An 18,872-nucleotide genomic window follows, 5' to 3' on the forward strand; every position below is an offset into this window, starting at 1 on the left:
CCAAGTTCAATTCACAATCGACTCTGACACAGCCACGGCACAACAGCCAAGAACACATGCAGTACTGACAATCCAGAACGAGTAAACCTGTAAAACCAACCCTCTCTCCAACCTACACATTTTGATTTTTATTCCAGGGTCGTTGCTCTATCACCTCGGCTGTTTTACACCTAGGCCTATATCGTTAGGATCAAGAATATAAAAGGTAGCATAAATAGCTTATATAGAAATAGATAATATACCTTTCTCTCGCTTAGAGAAGTGCTTCCATAAGCCAATTATTGTATTAGTTCTACCGTTAAGTTGAATCACTTTATCCCAGTGTTAACCAGCCCACCACACACTAGAGACAACAACCCTGTTGACAATACCTAATGCATCCATATGCCAGTGTGTATCAGAAAAATAATCATCATTTACATTTTTTATATTGAGATGTTTTTATTTTTATGTGAGAGGTAATAACACCAATTATTTTAGGATTGTATAGGCCGATTCCTATAGAGGACCTAGGCAGGTTTTAATTATATAATCCTTTATCCTTGCCCTATAATAAATCTATTCATATTTATTCCTTTTTATCTTAAAAGCTAATCGTTAAGATCCACATCGGCAAACAAGGGCCGCACTATATAACATCTTTTAGGTCATAATATACCCGACCTCTACAATTAGGTCATATTTAAACAAAACAAAAACTACCTTGGTATTTCCAATGTACAATCTTCAAATGAAATACATAAAAAATCGAATGTATCGGGGACTTCTTCAACAGGAGGTAGCTGTCACTCACGGCCACGTTGTAATCTTTGAGTCTTTGGTTGTTTACATATAATTTATCGACCAGGAAGTACATTGTTTATGCGGATTGCCTGCTGCAGTTGTTTGAGAGATGTCCAGTTTGCAGCTGAACCTGCAACATAGAGAAGACCAGCAAGGGGACCCTCAGCATCACGCAGACATGCCCTCGCTGTGAGCATTCTTATAAATGGAACATTTGGTGACATTTGACCTGTTCAAAGGTCAAAACAGTTTAGAGTTTTGTTCCAATTCACCTTCATAACCTAGCCTGGTGGAACCAGCCTGATCACGGCGTTAACCATTCTATTCACTTCACATATCATGATATCTGAAGTGAAATTGAAAGGTGAATGCAGTGATCAGGTTGGTTCCAGTATGCTAATCATAACCACCATTGATAATGTAATCAGTGCTCCGTGTTTTTGATGTGCTCCAGTGTCTTTGATGAGGGGCCAGGAGCTTATCTACGCTGCCATGCCCATCAATGGGGCACTGGCAAAGACCTTACCTCCAGCCTCACCTCTTGCCTGCTCACCAACGGTTGTCGATGGGTTGACCAGAATTAGGTAGGTTTAGTCTCACCTCTTCAAACTTCAACATAGTATATTTTGTTTGTCAAATATCACCTATCCTAACTGCCATTGGTAATAGAACAGTGACTGTGTATGTGTTTACAGACGCATCTATGGAACAAGCACTTGGAGACTTGCAAGATGATGTGATGGAGTCCCGACTGACAGACTGGCTTGACACTGACGTCTCTAAATGGAGAGAGATCTTGCACTCAGCATTAAAATTTTACTTGACACAACTTTTACTTATATTGTCTTTCTCTGTTATTGAATTGAGGGAGAAACCCTGTTTATTCCGCACCAGGATCAACTCCTGTTGAATACGGGACACCACAAAGGAAGGTATGATCACTCTGACATGTTTGTCACCAGGCAATGCCGATAGGCACAGTATCTGTATCAGCTGGGAATGACGATGAAAGTGACCATTGTTATATTAGCAGAACACTGATTCTATGGTATTATGTAAAGGGTTGTTTATTCTACATTGACCTGTTAATACATTTAAAAGTGATCAAAACACTTAGTTTACAATATCTACATAAATTCAGAAATTGAATTCTTCTCATATTACTCTGTAGGCTACTTGACCTATTCAAAGCTTCCTCCGGCATCTCACCATACATTTGCCTGTAGTTATTGAACTCAACCTGCAGGAGGTTTGAATGTTGTGATTGAGTGGGGGGAAACAGCTGCGGGCAAGGTTCTGACAGATGGGTGTGTCTTGGTGGTGACAAGGAAACACCCAAGAAATACACACATCAAACCACACCCCCAAGCCAACTCACGTTTGGCTTCTGTCATGGCCGCCAGCATTTCTTGAGGAGCAAGCCAAAAAACGTGTCCAAATCAGCAGTTCCTCTACTCTATAAGATGTGGCCATCTATTGATTTTATGTTACTAAACGATCAAAGTAGTAATTCTTCAACGAGTCCGTTACCGCGGTTTGTGTTTTGAGCACACACCCCCTAAAAGGTCTGTGCCTGGCCCTGGACAGACGGGTAGCCAGAGATGAAAAGCAAACAAGGTTCTCAGCTGCAATACAGTTCCATGTTTTTGGTGTTTTGTTCAAATTCAAACAAAAAGAGAAAACGACCCCCCCTCCTCCCTTCCATTGTCTCTGTCTGTGTCCGTGTCCGCTATGAAAGGTGCGAGTTGATTTTGAAGCTCGCCGGTCGCTGAAGCTCTCAGGGAGTCGCTCTGTCTTTCTCGACTCTTCTCTATTCCTCTCTTTCTACCTCGGTCTGCGGTTCAATTGAAGGGTATTGAGTTTGGGGTGTAGCTAATTTTGTCTCTTTTTCTTCTGTCTTTCAGAGTGCTGGGTCCAGCTGTAACCTTCAGGGTGGGCACCAACCCTCACAATGTCAGCACTGCAGATGTGGCTCACGTTGCAGGTAGGACCATTCTCACTGTTACACCAACCCATATCCCCCAAGACCCACCCACCATTATCATGACCGATCATCATCATTTATTGAATAATGTGTCCCTGAACAAAGGGTGGGGGTAGGACAAAAAATAATTTGTTCTTAACTGACTTGCCTAGTTAAATAAAGGTAAAATAAAACATACAATTCACACTCACACGCATGTACACTGACAGACACACAACACACACACACAATGAGACACACAGGGTTTGTGTGCTGTACCCATGCAGCACACAAATCCACACAGCCAGTAGAAATTATTAGCTACATTTCTTACTCAACACATTTAAATAGAAAGAACCCCATCGTGCCAATGACCTCCATTATACTGGATTTAATTTCCACCACCTACACACCATTTTGTCATGTTCTCTCTGTTTGAGTAAATGAGAGTCTCAGATCCGCCGCACCAGATAGGGTAGATATCACAGTGTCCTTCTAGTCCAGACAAGCCCATGTCTATAAGATTATTAACAGGGTGTAATGACAAATGAGGATCAATTTCACACAGGATAACAAGCAGGACACACTGCTGTTCCTACTGAGGTACATATTCTGCATCCCAAATGGCAGCCTATTCCCTATTTAAAGCCCTACTTTTGACCAGGGCCCATAGGCATAGTATTAGGGCTCTAGTCAGAAGTAGTGCACTATGTAGGGCATAGGGTGCCATTTGGGACATAGAGAGTGACTCTCAGACAAGCTAGTCTTCGTATAGCTAGATGTGGTCTGATAGAAAGGTGTCATGGTGAGAGAGAAAAAAATAGGATTTGATATTTCAGTATGCACCGCTCCTGCACCGCACCACAACGCTGGCATTGTCTGAACTTGGATCAACACGGGAGGGTGTCGCCCTTGCTTCGATTGGAATTGACTTTGAGAAGCAGAGAGCAACAGTCCAACAGTCAATAACACCAGGGTTGGAACAACAACAGGAACAACACTAGCACAAACCTCATGGAGCCTTTTTTTATTGGCTGAAATGTGCTGTTGTTCCATTGAGAGGAATTTGGCACCACTCTCTTCCTGTTGTATTATAGGGTGGTATATGGGGGTTTGTTGCTGTCCTATCCATTTACAGAGATGCTACAACAACAACACTACACTCTTAGAAAAAAAGGTGCTAAGTAGAACCATACAGGCTTCTTCAGTTTGTCCCCATAGCGAAACCCCGTTTGGTGCTAGGTAGAACCCTTTGCAGAGGGTTCTATCTAGAACCCTCTATGTAGGGTTCTTAAAAGAACCCCCTGTATATGGTTCTAGATAAAATCCTCTAAGAAGGGATCTACCAAGAACCATTTCATCCTCTAAATGTTCTTCCTAGAACCATCTATGAAGGGTTCTACTGATAACTCTTTTTATCTTTAGAGGGTTCTTCCTATGAACAGTTCCACCAGCCTTATTAGCCTTTCAAATGTAATTATTTATGACAATACATTACATGTATTGGGTCCCTTTTAGAGGGTCCCTTTTAGAGAACCCTGTCTTTCAAACATAATTCGTAAAAATCCAAATAACTTCACAGATCTTCATTGTAAAGGGTTTAAACACTGTTTCCCATGCTTGTTCAATGAACCATAAACAATTCATGAACATGCATGCATCTGTGGAACGGTCATTAATACACTAACAGCTTACAGATGGTAGGCAATTAAAGTCACAGTTATGAAAACTTAGGACACTAAAGAGGCCTTTCTACGGACTCTGAAAAACACCAAAAGAAAGATGCCCAGGGCCCCTGCTCATCTGTGTGAACATGCCTTAGTCATGCTGCAAGGAGGCATGAAGACTGCAGATGTGGCCAGGGCAATAAATTGCAATGTCTGTACTGTGAGACGCCTAAGACAGCGCTACAGGGAGACAGGACGGACAGCTGATCGTCCTCGCAGTGGCAGACCATGTGGAACAACACCTGCACAGGATCAGTACATCCGAACATCACACCTGCGGGACAGTACAGGATGGCAACAACAACTGCCCGAGTTACACCAGGAACGCACAATCCCTCCATCAGTGCTCAGACTGTCCCCAATAGGCTGAGAGAGGCTGGACTGAGGGCTTGTAGGGCTGTTGTAAGGCAGGTCCTCACGAGAAATCACCAGCAACCATGTCGCCTATAGGCACAAACCCACCGTCGCTGGACCAGACAGGACTGGCAAAAAGTGCTCTTCACTGACGAGTCGCGGTTTTGTCTCACCAGGGGTGATGGTCGGATTCGCATTCATCGTTGAAGGAATGAGCGTTACACCGAGGCCTGTACTCTGGAGCGGGATCGATTTGGAGGTGGGGGGTCCGTCATGGTCTTGGGCGGTGTGTCACAACATCATCGTACTGAACTTTTTGTCATTGCAGGCAATCTCAACGCTGTGCGTTACAGGGAAGACATCGTCCTCCCTCATGTGGTACCCTTCCTGCAGGCTCATCCTGACATGACTCTCCAGCATGGCAATGCCACCAGCCATACTGCTCGTTCTGTGCGTGATTTCCTGCAAGACAGGAATGTCAGTGTTCTGCCATGGCCAGCGAAGAGCCCGGATCTCAATCCCATTGAGCACGTCTGGGACCTGTTGGATCGGAAGGTGAGGGCTAGGGCCATTCCCCCCAGAAATGTCCGGGAACTTGCAGGTGCCTTGGTGGAAGAGTGGGGTAACATCTCACAGCAAGAACTGGCAAATCTGGTGCAGTCCATGAGGGGGAGATGCACTGCAGTACTTAATGCAGCCGGGTGGGCCACACCAGATACTGACTGTTACTTTTGATTTTGACCCCCCCTTTGTTCAGGGACACATTATTCAATTTCTGTTAGTCACATGTCTGTGGAACTTGTTCAGTTTATGTCTTAGTTGTTGAATCCTGTTATGTTCATACAAATATTTACACATGTTAAGTTTGCTGAAAATAAACACAGTTGACAGTGAGAGGACGTTTATTTTTTTGCTGAGTTTATATGGGCCTAGTTATACCCTAACACAGTGGTGTTATGAATCTCCTGGTTTACAGGCTACATTATGCTGGCTTGCAAGTGAATTGTAATACAGAGTTAGGCTATCGAACAAGTGGAATTTTTAATCACCTGCAACCTGCATTAAGAATGACTGCCAGTGTATGGAAGGTTAAATACTGAGACTACCTCAATCATCTAAACTGGAACAACCATCTCAGCAACAGGTGAAATTAATCCAATTACTAACAGATTAGATTAGTTTAGAAAACTGTATATTATTTATATTTGTGTAGCATAAAATTAATGAACCAATCAATGCAAAAAACACATATTACAGTAAAACACACAATTCAGAAAATATCACTGCAAAAGAGCATGCTGGAAAATAATATATATGGTTGTATGTAGAACCTTTCTTGCCTCCCAAGGAATCCTTCTTGCCTTCCAAAGAATCATCAAAGAGCCCGTTCTTCCAAAAACGGTTCCTATGATATTACTTGTTAGATATTACTGCATGGTCGGAACTAGAAGCACAAGTATTTCGCTACACTTGCATTAACACCTGCTAACCATGTGTATGTGACAAATACATTTGATTTGATTTTGATTTGATTTAAAGGTTCTAGGTAGAACCCTTTGCTTTGCAAAGAACCCTTGTCTTCCAGAAAGGGTTCTTCTGATCAAAATAGTCCTTGGTAGAACCCTATCCCTCCACAAAGACCCCTTTTGGAACCCTTTTTTCTATGAGTGTAGGAAATAGGTAGAAGGGGTTTTGGGGCTTGGGATGTGATGTGATTTGAGACATAAAGATGGCTGGAAGATGATGAAAAGGTGTCTGGAATGGTTGGTGTTACATGGGTTTTGAAGCTGGGTTTGTGCAAGCACCAGAATAACAGTTATTCCATGGTTCTAGTGCTGTGGACCCCTATGGGTACGTCCATTAGTACTAGGTTGAGATACTTTCTTTGTGTGTGTTTCTAGGTGTGTGTGTACGTGCCTGAGTGCTTGTGCCTACATGCCTGTGTGTGTGTGTTTCTGTGTGCGTGCTCATGCGTGCGTCTGTCTATGTGGAGTGATTTGAGTGTTGATTAGGCACCGTGGTGGGAGACCTAATGACAGCAGCGAAATGCCAGACCAAATGTTAAGTCAACATTATCAGCAGCCTGACTGCTATTGATGAATTATGAATCCAGCCGACCAGAATACCAATGACTGACCGAGATTTGCCTGTCGGGAGGAATACTTAGATATCCCCCTTACAAGGTTTCAGTTGGGAAATGAATAGGACATGTATACATGTAGATTTACAGGAAATCCGTAGATTTACAGGAAAGCCGTAGATTTACAAGAAATCCATAGATTTACAGAGAAATCTATTACAATGTTTACACATTTACCATAACATACAGTAGTATATAGTTGTGTATAACGATTAATATACGTAGAATTAGAAAAACATTCAGTTTGTATACGGAATGCAAACATAACTATATTATCCTGCATTATTATAAATTGTTTTCCTGAATGTTTTACAACTGTAAAACACTCAAAGATCAAGGACAACTGCGGTACAGTGACCAATGTGATATGATCCTTTTTCATGATTTCAAAGCCATCTCTTGCCGGTACTTCAGAAACAAAATGAAGATTCTCTGGGTTGAATGTGAAACAGAAACTGAATGACACTCTGCCTCCTGGGTAATCCTGGGTTACATTTGACCTCTGTTTGCCAGTGCATGAACAACATGGCCGCCTGATGAACTCGTCACACACACACACCCACACCCACACACACACACACACACACACACACACACACACACACACACACACACACACACACACACACACACACACACACACACACACACACACACACACACACACACACACACAGACTCGTCAAACCCTTGGGCTCATTGTGTGTTGAACCAGTCTATATGTGTGTTGACCATTGACTGGTTTCCAGGTTTGTGGAAAATAAATGGAGGAATTGTAAGGTATTTCTTTAGTTTAGCTCTATAGTGTGTATTTTTCTTGAAAAAGCATTCTGTTGACAATAAAGCAATTTTTGTGGAAATGGTCAGAACAAGAACACAATGATTGTGATTGGAGAATAGGCCTGTGTCAATGATAGCTCAATTATAATGGATACATTTTTCCTATGTCTTTGTGAAGATCTTAAACTTGCAACTTGCACCCTATTCATTCAAATACATTTCTCAGTCTACATTTTTAGGACATAATACATTTACATTGAGTAAGGTTTATCAGTACAACGTACACTCGCTATGCAGTCATGATAAAATGTTACATTTAACATGTGAGTGAAGATGTCTGGGAGTTGTTTTGATATGTGTCTACTAGATCTGTTTGTTATGTGGGTCATTTCCACGAAATGGATGCCTTTTGTGCGGAATAATTCCTCATTTCATGAACACCATGTGGCCCCATGCTCTACACCACATGAGGAGTAATGGCCGATGATCACCTGAAACCTCAACCCTGTTAGAGGGCCAACGTCAACTTTATTAGTTTGATATTATATGTGAGTTTATTTGTACAAAGGATATTTGATCAATGAGAAAATGTTGGATTTATCTCAAACATGCTTTTATACAGAACAAAAAATAGAAACACAGCATGCAACAATTTCAACGATTTTACTGAGTTACAGTTCATAGAAGGACATCAGTCAATTGAAATAAATTCATTAGGCCATAATCTATGGATTGCACATGACTGGGCAGGGGTGCAGATATGGGTGGGCCTGGAAGGGCATAGCTCACCCACTTGGGAGCCAGGCCCAGCCAATCCGAATGAGTTTTTCCCCACAAAAGGGCTTTATTACTGACAGAAATACTCCTCCGTTTCATCAGTTGTCTGGGTGGCTGGTCTCAGACGATTCAGCAGGTGATAAAAACGGATGTGAAGGTCCTGGGCTGGCGTGGTTACACGTGGTCTGCGGTTGTGAGGCCCGTTGGATGGCTTATGGTAGAGAAATAAACATTCAATGGAGGACACTCTCCATCAAAACTTGAGACATCTGTGGTATTGTGTTGTGTGACAAAACTGCACATTTTATAGTGGCCTTTTATTGTCCCCAGCACAAGGTGCACCTGTTTAACGATGATGCTGTTTAATCAGCTTCTTGATATGCCACACCTGTCAGGTGGATGGATTATCTTGGCAAAGGATAAATTATCACTAACAGGGATGTAAACAAATTTGTGCATGAAATTTTAGAGAAATAAGATTTTTGTGCGTATGGAAGATTTCTGGGATCTTTTATTTCAGTTCATGAAACATGGGGCCAACACTTTACATTTTGCATTTATATTTTGTTCTGTATAAATATTAGTTAGGCAGTTAAATAAGTGTCCGTAACAGGGTTGGCACACAGTGTGGTACAAGTGCAGATAAAATATTTTTAGTTCATAGGATTGTAATGCCTGAGATGAGAAAAGGTGTTTTTCCGTAGTCTAAAAATATCCTCCATCTAATTGAATGTTGAAAGAAGAGATATTTTAAAGTTAAATATTTTAAATTTCTTAAGTTTCCGTTTCTAAAGGCACCCATTTCGTGGAATGACCCATGTTTCATAGAAAAGCCATAGGGAGAGAAAAGTCCCATTGAAAATCCTTCTTATAGGGAGAGATCCCATTGAAAAGCATGGTGTGCATCCCAAATGGCACCCTATTCCCTATATAGTGCACCACTAGTAGACAGATATCCAAAAAACACCCAGACATCTTCACTCACATGTCAAATGTAAGATGTTAGTAGTGCACTACAAAGGGATTATGGTTCCATTTGGGATGCACATGGACAGTATAAAGAGGAGATTTGATATCTCAATGAAAGCATTGCCATCTTTTGGCTGTGGGTTCTTACTGGTAGAATTAGAAGTGAAAATCATGGTGGGAGGTCTCACTGTATTAGTGAAGGTAGGAGCTACTAGGAGCTCTTGTGTTTTGCTCAACTGGAAAACTGGCGGACAATGACCTGTGCTCACTAAACCCCCGCACAGCTAGAAAACAAAAGAGAAGGCGGCTGCTTTATATATATATATAAAAAAAACTAGGCTAGTGTGTGTGTGTGTGTGTGTGTGTGTGTGTGTGTGTGTGTGTGTGTGTGTGTGTGTGTGTGTGTGTGTGTGTGTGTGTGTGTGTGAGAATCACTTGCAAGGGAAATTATTTATTCAAGTTTTGATGAAGAGCTGACCAAGCTGTAAAAAAACAATGTTGCAATTTGTCATTAAAGACACTCTTGCTTTTTGCTCCTTCATTCTCTCTCTCTCTCTCTCTCTCATAGAATGAGGTTCTGAATGCGGTGAAAAGCTGTGCGCTTCAGACTGATCTGCAAACATGTAAATCACCTTCACGTGGGAAATTGGTTCTGTCAAAATTTGTTACGCTCACTGCTAACCAACGTTTCTTTAGCCATGAGAAATGTAATCCCCCTCTCATTTTCCCTTCTATGTTTTTTCTTCTGTGTACAGTAACCGGGTAGGTAGAAACATGCATGGGTTGTTTTGTGTTTCCTTAGAGCAATTACTCGATGTGGACCAATATCATTCATACAGTGTTATACACATTTACATGCCTTTCTGAAACATCCCAAAATTCATGTTTTTTCGGGGGGGTTTTAGGGGATTTTTATTGTGAAGAAAACGCCTCCCTTATAGAAAAAACACGATTTTACATGGAACATTTTTCACGTGAGATTTTCACGTGAAATGTCATATGTGAAATCATGTGAAAATGTGTTTTTGGAACACTTCACATGTGGTCACATGTTTTCACATGTGTAGTTTCATGTTATCATATGTTGCTTTACATGTTATTAAATGAACTTCACGTTAGATCACGTGATCACATGAAGTCATTTGAAATTAATGTGTTTTTTTCCTGCGCTGTTAGGAGGCAATTTGTATTATCTTCCATCTTCTTGAACAGATTTATTTCGGCATATCATTAGATATGCAATTATGATGCTAATGTGATATTACTTCATCTTTACAAAACATCTGTCATGCTATCATTAAGAGGAAACATGTCATGCAATTTGAAAGTCTTTTGCACATTTTGGCTGGAGAGACTGCTTCACTGTATTCTATTGGCAAACTTAGTAACAAGACTTCTTCTTGACAATAACATCACGTATGAATATGACAGTCTGTTATTTTCTATAATGTATGTGTTTCTGGTGAAGTAAACAGTACTTGTGCCGAGTCTTCCGACCAGTAACATATCAAAATGCTAGCATTCACCCCCTTATGAAGCTTAGACAGTGATCTGGATACACTGTCCACACTCTGTGGTCAAGGATGGGTGGCTGTTTGGAAGATGTGTTGGATGTGTAGGCTGGTGGGCGGTGGGATGAGGACACCCCTTTGTCTGGGCTGTCACGGCTGGTCGACCCCAGAGGCCCCAGAGGCCAGGCCCAGCAGCGTGCCCGGGCCCCCAGGCCGTGAGAACCACAGTCCTGGTCAAAGAGCTGGGGGCCTCTGGACCGACAGGGGCCAGCAGCCGGGGCCATCTGGAGCAGCCAGGAGCAGAGCCCTGACACACTGCTGTCACCCCTGGGACAGAGAGAGATAGAGGAAGATGGTGAGAAAGAGCTGGGGAGATGCAGCCAAGGGGAAAGGAGATAGATAATAGGAAAAAGAGAGATCTAATTTGAATGTAGAGAGACTGAGACACTGCCTTCCCCTCAGTCAGGGAAATATATCCTCTCCCACACATAAACATAGACTTTCAGAGAAGCAGCAATGGAAACAGGGCAACTGTGTTTTTAGCATAGATATAGAATGTCTGTGGCCTGGGTTGGTGTAGTAGTCTATACCGCTGCTTCTAGAAACACATGTATTATGTACCGCTGCTAGGGCCAAAAATTAACTGTTTGTTCCACGAGCCACTGTGGCAAGTAGATAAAAAAATCTGCTAGCCACTCAGATTTTTTACCAGCCAAAATAATTTGTCACCATAATTTCATAAAACTAATGACCATGCTCTGTAATGTTTCCAAAATAACTAATGTATTGGTAAGAAGTAATGTGCTATATTGCTTCATTTAATTAGATGTTTTATTTTAACCAAAATATCAGATGAGACAAAATGTTCAGCTGCCCTTTTAAGGGTGGGTGGTTACCATGGTAACGGGGCCACTTGATTCATGTCATGTGTGTCTTTGTGTGTGTGAGATTTGGGATGTGACTAGTATTAGGCGTCTACAGCATCTCTTCGCTATCAGCTGAAGCAGCAGATTCAAACTAACATTGAAAAACAACCCAGATTGTGAAAAAAAACGATGTAAATAGCCAAGAAACACGAGGACAAAGTCTCACTTTGCTGACTTGAGTAAATTAGACCAACTTTTATGCCTGTGCCAGCGCCTCCAAAAATTAATCTTATCAGCGCTTCACTCACATTGCGCAAAGCTGTTGCTGCGCAAGGTGGGATGTAGGATTCGTATTTCTCTGTGTGATTAGCAGCTATGAAACAAAACAGCGGAAATATATTTTAAAAAACTGCGAATTCAGCATTTTTCTACAAAAAATTGCAACTCGCACATATGCTCATACTTGACTTTTGACTATTTTTATTCACAAATGCGAATGAAACGCTCGCCCTGTCGAACCCTGCAAGTTGACCACCCGTCAACGTGACTGGGGAAGTAGACATTCTTACCTGCCAATACCTAAATCTACCCGCATTTGGCGGGTGGCAGGTATTAATCTTATGCCCTGACCGCTCGCTACAAGTATGGGTTCAAATCCGACCCAATTTCCCCAGTTTAGCAGATTAACGTAGATCACAGATGGAGATAGAATATTTACACTGAGTGTAGACAACATTAGGAACACCTGCTCTTTCCATGACAGACTGACCAGGTGAATCCAGGTGAAAGCTATGATCCCTTATTGAGGTCACCTGTTAAATTCACTTAAATCAGTGCAGATGAAGGGGAGAAGGCAGGTTAAAGAAGGATTTCTAGGCCATGAGACAATTGAGACATGGATTGTTTATATGTGCTATTCAGAGGGTGAATGGGCTAGACAAAATATTTAAGTGCCTTTGAACGGGGTATGGTAGTAGGTGCCAGGCGCACTGGTTTGAGTGTGTCAAGATCTGCAACGCTGCTGGGTTTTTCACGCTCAACGGTTTCCGTGTGTATCAAGAATGGTCCACCAACCAAATTACATCCAGCCAACTTGACACAACTGTGGGAAGCATTGGAGTCATCATGGGCCAGCATCCCTGTGGAATGCTTTCGACACCTTGTAGAGTCCATGCCCCCAACGAATTGAGGCTGTTCTGAGGGCAAAAGGGGGTGCAGCTCAATATTAGGAAGGTGTTCCTAATGTTTTGTACACTCAGTGTATGTGTTCATTGTTTTGGACATCCATGAGGTTTATAACAGCCACACCATAGAACGCTGGTCTCCCTCTTCTCTCCAGCTGAGCAGATTAGCATAGATCACCAATGCAGACAGAACTGACCTTCAGTCCGACAAGCACTTGTCAAAATGCCAGACATAATTACCTGGGCTCTTCACACAGAGTAATGGGGTTTAGCTTCCTGAGTCCCTCTCCCTCACCCAGACACTAACAGTTAAGGCTGGAGAAATGGATGTGTGTGTGTGTATACAGATTGAAGGGAATGTGTTTTGATATGCTTGGAAAAGGTATGTGTGGAGTTTTTAAGCAACGGAAACAAAGAATTTTTGTGAGGTGCATGTTATCGTGTTGACTTTATAGTAGTAACTTGTCTTTATAGCAAGGTATTGTTACCTTACGCTGCTGTGGCAGTCATACAGATGTAGGATCTTAATTTGACCAGTACAGATTTAGGATCTTAATTAGAGCCAGTTTGCTACAGCAGGAAAATAATCCCGCAGCAAACAAAAATGTGAATTAATGGATATTTTCTGTAGTGGTTGGTACATTTTACGTTAGGGCAAATCAAGTCTGACATTTTAAAGTGGAAATTACAAACTTTAGAAGCCTTTTTAAACCTTGAATACACAAATTTGCAAATTATCAACAAAAAAGTGATCAAATTAAGATCCTGCATGTGTATTGTCACAGAAAAATAATCCTGCAGCAACAGGATTTTAACATTTAGTCCATAATGTTGCTTCATCGGTGGTTAGGCTATTAGCTGGCCAAAATGATACTACATGAAAAGTACAATACTGTTAATATAACTGTGTTAGTGGGGGTTTTCAGTGAATTTATGTAAATCACAAAGCTCATCTGTATTTCCTGCGATGCACCAAAATTCTCAGCAACAAAAGAGCATTCAAAACCATTTAATCTGTAGTGAAATGGCACCAATTTTCCCCCCCCACCCCCATTTATATTGAATTCTGCAAAGAAGTTTTCAATGACTGCATGTCAGTGTGGTTTGTTGACTCTGAAAGATGTTTTACAAACTTTAGTCAAAATTGCAAACTTTAGAAGCCTTTTTAAAACTTAAATACACTACAAGTTTACATTTCCTGCCGTGCAGGAAAATTCTCAGCAACAAAAGAGTGATCAAATTGAGATCCTACATCTGTATATGTCACAGTATGTTAATAAAACCCTCGTAGATGTTTGTCCTGTAGGTTGTCTCAGTCAGACTGTCGGATGACGGATTCCCTGTGTGTTCATGCTTCAACATCTGTATCAATGAGCACAGAGGTTAGAGAGCACTTCTATCTCTCTTTCTCTCTCTCTCTCTGTCGCTGCATTTTTTTTCCTCTCCTCATCATTGACTGCCCTCTCCAGTTGAGTGGCCTCGGTGCGGGGATCAAAGTCTTCCTCGCTCTCCTCTCCATCAGTGCCCCTGGCAGGGTGTGTGTGTAGTCCTCTCTACCATTTCATCGCCACCTGTCAGTCCAGGCGTCGCTCAAAGGCCCTCATGCATCACCTCTTCCAGGAGACACACACACACACACGCAGCACCAGCAGTTGACGGTTACTCGATATGACACATTTCACTTCTCCATTTCCCATTCATACATTGTGATTGCCGTAATATCTATCTCATCTTTGTGTACGGTCTCAGGATTGCGTCACAACCAGTTTAGTGCATTGTGTATGTGCTCACATCCATTAGCTGCAAGCTAACAGATGCATGGTTTTGTGAGTCAGAAGAGAAACTTAAAATGTGTGTCCTTTGCCTCGCACTGAGAAAAGGGAGCATTGATTCCCCCCTAACCATAAAGTGTCTTAGAGTAGGAGGGCAGATCTACGATCAGGTCCCTCCCTGTCCATAAAGTCTTATTAATCTTGATCTAATAGGCTTAATGGATCCTCGATCAGCACTCCTACTCTGAGACTCTTTGTGAATACGGGCAATGGGATTTAAATCTATTCTCACATTTAAGGCCACCATGCTAACCTTCATATCCAGTACACTTTAATGACTACATATTGTCTTGCAGTACCTTCAATGTACTCATGGTATATATTAAAGTAGAGAACTGTAAAGACCCTCAGCTGATATTAAAGCCATGTACATTTGGTGTCATCTACCTGGTATCCAGACTGAATTGAGAATCCATTTGATAATAGACTCTACCCATTAGGCACAAACTGGTCAAATAAATGTTGTTTCAGCGTAATTGTCAACGTATTGTGACATGGAATCTATGTGGAAAATACATTTGATTTGAAAAAAGTAATCAACTGTTTTGAGGGTAACATTTTAACCAAATGGTTATGTCATCATGGTAACCAATTTTTAACATAGACGAATCTTGTATAAAACGTAATATTCACTAGGAGAAAAAAACAATAGTCTGGGCAGCACCTCCTACTGGAGAGTTGACATATCTACAGCTATCCATTCGATCTCCCATCCAGGGTTTTAATCAAGCCCTGCTTAGATATTTGTCACTGACAATTACCAATGTGTTATCGTGAGAAAGATTATTTCGAAATAATATACTGAACAAAAATGTAAACGCAACATGTAAAGTGTTGGTCCCATGTTTCATGAACTGAAATAGAATATTCATAGAAATGTTCCATTCGCTAAGAAAGCTTATTTTGCTCAAATGTGGTGCACGAATTTGTTTACATTCCTGTTAGTGAGCATGTATCCTTTGCCAAGGTAATCCATCCACCTGACAGGTGTAGCATATCAAGAAGCTGATTAAACAGCGATGATCATTACACAGGTCCACCTTGTGCTGGGTACTATAAAAGGACACTCTCAAAGATGCAGTTTTGTCACACAACACAATCCCACAGATGTCTCAAGTTTTAAAGAAGCGTGCAATTGCCATGCTGACTGCAGGAATGTCCACCAGAGCTGTTGCCAGATAATTTAATGTTAATTTCTCTACCATAAGCCAGCTCCAACATCATTTTAGAGAATTTGGCAGTACGTCTAACCGGCCGCACAACCGCAGACCACGTGTAACCATGCCAGCCCAGCACCTCCACATTTGGCTTCTTCACCTGCGAGATCGTCTGAGACCAGCCACCCGGACAGCTGATGAAACTGAGGAGTATTTCTGTCTGTAATAAAGCCCTTTTGTGGGGAAAAACTCGTTCAGATTGGCTGGGCCTGGCTCCTCATCGGGTGGGCTTATGCCCTCCCAGGCCCACCCATGTGAAGTAATGTGAAATCCATAGATTATGGCCTAATTAATTTATTTCAACTGAGTGATTTCCTTCTATGAACTGTAACTCAGTAAAATTGTTGAAATTGTTGCATGTTGCGTTTTATATTTTTGTTCAGTATGCATGCACTGTTGCTAACGAAAGGTAGGTTCAACAGAGCTAATGAAATTTAACAATATCAATAATCAATTATGCTATTTAGGCCTATATAGCATTTTGGGACGTTATCAACAGCTATTGTTTAAATTCAGCCCAGGATTCAACTAAAAATAGACATGCAGTGCCTTCAGAAAGTATTAATACCCCTTGACTTATTCCACATTTTGTTTTGTTACAGCCTGAATTCAGAATGGATATTTTTTTTTTCACCCATCTACACACAACCCCAAAATGACAAAGTAAAAACACATTTTTAGAATTTTTTGCAAATGTATTGAAAATGAATTACAGAAATATCTAATTCACATAAGTATTCACTCCCCTGAGTCAATACTTTGTAGAACACCTTTGGCAGTGATAACAGCTGTGAGTCTTTCTGGGTAAGTCTGTAAGATCATTCTACACCTGAATTGTGCAACATTTTTCCATTATTATTTTCAGAATTCTTCAAGATCTGTCAAATTGGTTGTTGATCATTGCTAGACAACAATTTTCAGGTCTTGCCACAGATTTTCAAGTATTTTTAAGTAAAAATGTAATTTTGCCACTCAGGAATGTTTACTGTCTTCTTGGTAAGTAACTCCAGTCTAGATTTGACCTTGTGTTTTAGGTTATTGTCCTGCTGAAAGGTGAATTCATCTCCCAGTGTTTGGTGGAAAGCAGACTGAAACATTTCTTCCTCTAGGATTTTGCCTGTGGTTAGCACCATTCCCTGTTTAGCTCTTGAGTCCTTAACAATTACAAGCATACCCATAACATGATGCAGCCACCACTATGCTTTAAAATATGGAGAGTGGTACTCAGTAATGTGTTGCATTGGATTTGCCCCAAACATGACTTTGTATTCAGGACAAAAAGTGAATTGCTTTGCCACATTTTTTTGCAGTATTACTTCAGTACCTTATTGCAAACAGGATGCATGTTTTGGAATATTTTTATTCTGTACAGGCTTCCTTATTTTCAATCTGTCAATTAGAGAAACTACAATGTTGTTGATCCCTCTTCAGTTTTCTCCTATCACAGCCATTACACTCTGTAACTGTTTTAAAGTCACCATCGGCCTCATGGTGAAATCCCTGAGCGGTTTCCTACCTCTCCAGCAACTGAATAAGGAAGGACACCTGTGTCTTTGTAGTAACTGTAGGTATTGATACACCATCCAAAGTGTAATTAATAACTTCACCATGCTCAAAGGAATATTCAATGTCTGCTTTCTTATTTCTACCCATCTACCAATATGTGCCCTTCTTTGCGTGGCATTGGAAAACCTCCCATGTCTTTGTGGTTGAATCTGTGTTTGAAATTCACTGCTCGACTGAGGGACCTTACAGATAATTGTATGTGTGGTGTACAAAGATGAGGTAGTCATTCAAAAATAATGTTAAACTATTATTGCACACAGAGTGAGTCCATGTAACTTATTACGTGACTTATTAAGCACATTTTTACTCCTGAACTTATTTAGGTTTGCCATGACAAAAGGGTTGAATAATAATTGATCACAACATTTCAGCACTTCATTAGTAATTTATTTGTAAAAAAAATATTCCACTTTGACATGATGGGGTATTGTGACCCAAAAAATCTGAATTTAATCAATTTTAAATTTAGGCTGTAAAACAACGAAATGCACAAAAAGTTAAGAGGTGTGAATATTTTCTGAAGACATTGTATAGGCCTAGGGTTTCAACCTTTGGTTGATTTCAAATGGAATCTACGAGTTAATAATAAATATGTTGAATTCACTTCTTCATCTCAACCAAAAATAAAAGTTATAGAATAGGATTAAATCTAATCAAACTGTATTTAAAGTGGGGATTGGAACCGGTTCAGGGAACAGAACCAAAAACAGGAAAATAACTAAATATTTAGAGGAACAGAATCAGAAACCGAAACAGAACCATTATTTAAAAAATAGGAGATCCGGTATTTTTATTTTATGTTCCGGGCATTTTTTTTTGTCCCACAAAAGAAAACGCACCAAGGCGAAAGCCCTCACTCTGTCACTCAGAAACTTATTCCAGTGTTTGCCTGCCAGATGAAAATCTTTGCCAGTGTGTGTTCGAGTGTAGACAATGTTCCACTCCCCCGCTAAAGCATAGGCTACTGTAGCCTAATGACTTTGCAAGCACGATTCAGAAATTAAGGAGAGATTTTTTTAATTAGAGAAGAATGGATTCACTTTTTTATGCTAGTTACGGATACTATAGTTATCACGTTTCACATTGGATTTATTAACTACAAAAATGTAAGACATGTTTTTTTTTAATCTGGTGCCGGTCTGCACACACAAGCTTTTTAGCTAGCTAGATCTGGTCTAACTCTCGGAAGTTAAAAAACATTAA

The 18,872-nt window shown here is 40.9% G+C and overlaps 1 protein-coding gene across 4 annotated transcripts in view; it reads left to right on the top strand.

The window, feature by feature from the left end:
* ptprn2 (protein tyrosine phosphatase receptor type N2) overlaps positions 1-18,872 on the top strand; it is a 278,523-nt gene that overhangs the window by 121,702 nt on the left and 137,949 nt on the right. For all 4 annotated transcript variants that reach the window (XR_006762692.1, XM_014180660.2, XM_014180659.2 and 1 more), the window contains exon 10: positions 2,688-2,767. Coding sequence is in view for 3 of the 4 variants with exons in the window: in XM_014180660.2 (XP_014036135.1) it covers positions 2,688-2,767 (80 nt within the window). In the remaining variant the exon portion in view is untranslated. The remainder of the gene's footprint in view (positions 1-2,687; positions 2,768-18,872) is intronic.

This window comes from Salmo salar, chromosome ssa29, assembly GCF_905237065.1.
Source record: "Salmo salar chromosome ssa29, Ssal_v3.1, whole genome shotgun sequence".
Taxonomy (NCBI): Eukaryota; Metazoa; Chordata; class Actinopteri; order Salmoniformes; family Salmonidae; genus Salmo; species Salmo salar.